The sequence below is a fragment of the Malurus melanocephalus genome, unplaced genomic scaffold (genome assembly GCF_030028575.1).
Source record: "Malurus melanocephalus ecotype Western Australia unplaced genomic scaffold, MMel_1.1 scaffold_116, whole genome shotgun sequence".
Classification (NCBI taxonomy): domain Eukaryota; kingdom Metazoa; phylum Chordata; class Aves; order Passeriformes; family Maluridae; genus Malurus; species Malurus melanocephalus.
The window spans coordinates 338,131-341,401 of record NW_026623348.1 but is presented as its reverse complement, the minus strand read 5'-3'; the positions used below and the strand labels follow the sequence as shown (position 1 = coordinate 341,401).

Sequence of the window (3,271 nt, the reverse complement as noted above, 5' to 3'; positions counted from 1 at the left end):
ACCCAATGTATACATCTTAAGCATGATGCAATACAATATTGATTAAGTTATACTATTTCCATCATTATATTTATTAGTGTGGTTATAAAAGGATAAAAAAAACTGACAAGAATTAAAATAAGTGGGGCTTGGTTTTCCTTTTAACTGTTCCATGCTAAGACTTTCATCTTTCAGAGGATCATGAAAAATAACTTTTCCTTCTACTAGCGTAACTATGATCAGTAGCAGAGAAGTAGRATGATTGAGAGTTTAACATTTAATTGCTATTAAAGCAAAGGCTATGCACTCAGGAAAGAAAAAATCCCACACAGAAAATAGCGTTAGGCCAGTGCCCAGGGCTCACCTTGGAGAGGCAYCCACAGCTGCATTTATCAGCTCAGTCCATCACACAAAATTCACTKCACTGCCCTTTTGCTGCTGATGGACAAAACCACTGTGTTCAATTGCTTATCTGATTACAGCCATTGCCATTAAAAAGTCAAAATTTGTCCACATTAGAAATTATCATTAGTGTTTCAAGCAATTAAAGACGGTCCAGGAAATTAATTAATTGCACCAACTTGCTCTTCCTCCTACTCAAGTGTGCTCCTATTGGGGATGTGGTTTAGGTTGCATTTATGCTTGTCAAAAGCAAACAAGAACAACAACAATGAGAGAGAGAGAGAGAGAGAGAGAGATTAAAATGCTTTCAGCTCTCAAATTTGATGCTTGGTGTGGTATCTGGGGTTATTTCTGGATTTGATATTGGGATTTTTCTGTTGCCTCATTGTTTCTGTTGCTACGTTGTTTATATCACGACTATAGATATCCTGCAGTCAAATTTTGCATTGGCTTTTCCCAACAGAATSCCAGTTTAGATGGCTTTCCTTGCATGATACTAATTTATGAGATTACAATCAGCAGTATTTGGAATGTTACTTTAAATTTAATGGAAACRTGTACAAACAAAAGCCAGAATTTGTTTTCATAGAATAAAACCTGTAAGTGCCATAACAGTACAGAGTCAGGTTATGACTGCAATATTCCAAATTATCTAACAACTAGCTTTTCACTCCAGAGGTTGAAGATTTTTGTGTCTAAATTGACCACAGAATGTGTGCATTGCAGGGCCAGAAAGCYTGAACTCTTCTCTCTCTTCAGGCTCAACCTGGTTTGAAGGCAGGGAAACAACCTTAGAGCATAAACCAAACTGGCTTCAATTTTAGCATTGCAACATTACACAGGATAAACCATCGCTGGAAAGAATTTGACAGGGCCTTTGAGTTTAAAGAAATCCTTTACTATTTTAATCTCACACTCCATATTAAGAAAAAGTCTTCACACTTGTCAAGAGTGTCAGGCTTAATTGGATGCAATAGATAATTTGCTATAAGCAGACATTGCTTTTTCCAGCAACAAGGGTGATGGTTTTGGGGAAGAGAGTTCCAGAATAAAGCTGTGGTCTACAGCTACAGGCATAACCTCTGGCTGGAGCCAGAGCTAAGTGTTGAAGGCACTGGCTGGCTTTTAGGATGTGACAAATCCATGGATCACTTACATCTCCATGGTCTGTTTTAGGATGGCATTTGGTTCCTGGTCAGAAAAGTACCTTTTGCTACTACTTTCCTGAGATTTTTGTGCTAGAATTCAAGTTACCTTTGGTCTATAATAGCAAGAAAAACTCTAAAGGAATAAAAGCAAAGACCTGCCTAACCTCAGGGCTGAAAAGGTCACCTCAACCATCTGAATTAAGGGAAGATGGCTCATGACTACAGTAGCTTGCAGGACAGAAGCAAAGCCTGCAGAATACAACTTACAAATGTTTCACTTCAAAACCATTCAATGACATGGCCATTACAAGATATTCCACTGCATTTCTCAGAAAAACCTACAAWCAGGAAGCAACAACATTTAGACCTTCATTGTTCTTCTGGGCATTAAGAACAAGAACATTACTCAAGAAGAACTGGCACTTGCGCTCTGGCCTCCACTTTTCTAATTTTTGAGGACACTTATCAMGAAGGAGACAGAGCCGACGACAAGAGACAGGGTAACTGAATCTCAGGAGAGATGTCCGCAGGAAGAGTGATGGAAAAGCCAGACGGGAGATGCGACGGCAGCGAACAGGACYGTCATTTSGGTCATTTTTGCGCTCAGCAGCCCYTCCTGAGGAGCGGCCCCGAKCCGAGCGGGGCCGGGCAGCCCAAGCCGTGCAGAGCGAGGGGCAGGAGCCGCTCCTCCGCCGCGCCCCCGCTGCCTCCGCCCTCGGCGCGCCCGCCCGGCCCCGCTCCGCCCGCAGCCAATGGCACTCGGCGAGGTGGCCGCATGTGGTGGCGCGGACCCAGCGCCGGGCTGCGAGCGCAGGAGAAGGCAGCGGGCTGCTCTCCGCCGCTCCGGGCACTGCTCCTGCCAGCGGCGGCCCCAGCTGCTCCCCGGCCCCGCCGCTGCCCGCAGCATGGACTCGGACTCCGCGGAGCTCAGCGAAGGCGAGCTGGTCTCGCCCGCAGGTAAGCGGGGCTGCGCGGAGGGAGGGTCCGGGGCCGGGGCGGCTGCACCGGGGAAAGAGTCGGGTCCGTCCCCTTGCTGAGAGCTCCGGGCAGCGCTGCCAGGCTGAGGGGACAGCGGAGCGCCATTCCCGCACTCGGCGGGCACCGGCACAGCCGAGCAGCCTCCCCCGGCCCGGCCGCCCCTCCAGCGGCTCTGGGCACGGAGCCGCCGGGCTCGGGGGTGCGGCCCCGCTCCGCCGCTGCCCCGGCTGGGGGAGAGCTGCCCTCAGGGGCTGTTACAGCGCCTTCAATCGCAGCGCTGGTACAGGCTGCTGCCTTACATCCAGAGCCTGCAAAGTTTTCGGGGCTTTGGTCAGGGCTGTGCCGMTGTCGCTGCAGGAGCCCCGCGCCTGGCGCACGGACAGAAGGGACAGCGCGGCTCGGGGAGGGCACAGAGCCCCCGGGCCCATGGGCTTTTGTTTTCAAGTCTTAACTTGTCACCAAATCCCATGCTGTCTGATTGCTGCAACCCACATAGTTCTGAGATGAGACAGAAGGGGGAAAAAAAATTTTCTCTTGCCCTTTCCAAACCTTCACGTTCTTGTGTCTTACGCGAAACGAATGATGGTTGATGTGCCGTAGTCAAAGACCGTCCTGCACACGCGGTAAAAAACGGGGACAGCGAACTTGTGTGAAACACACTGAGGTAGGTTCGCTCTGCCAGCACAGCACATGGCCCAGGGATGCGCTGTCACCTCACGGCCACCCCCTGCCCGGGACACATCTCTGGTCAGCAGGGCTGTCAC

The 3,271-nt window shown here is 49.5% G+C and overlaps 1 protein-coding gene across 1 annotated transcript in view; it reads left to right on the top strand.

The window, feature by feature from the left end:
• Positions 1-2,274: 2,274 nt before the first annotated feature.
• The window catches only part of TNFAIP8L3 (TNF alpha induced protein 8 like 3), a 43,210-nt gene continuing 42,213 nt past the window's right edge, over positions 2,275-3,271 (top strand). Inside the window, exon 1 of the mRNA XM_057369873.1 lies at positions 2,275-2,486. Within this exon, the coding sequence (XP_057225856.1) occupies positions 2,282-2,486 (205 nt within the window). The 5' untranslated portion in view covers positions 2,275-2,281. The remainder of the gene's footprint in view (positions 2,487-3,271) is intronic.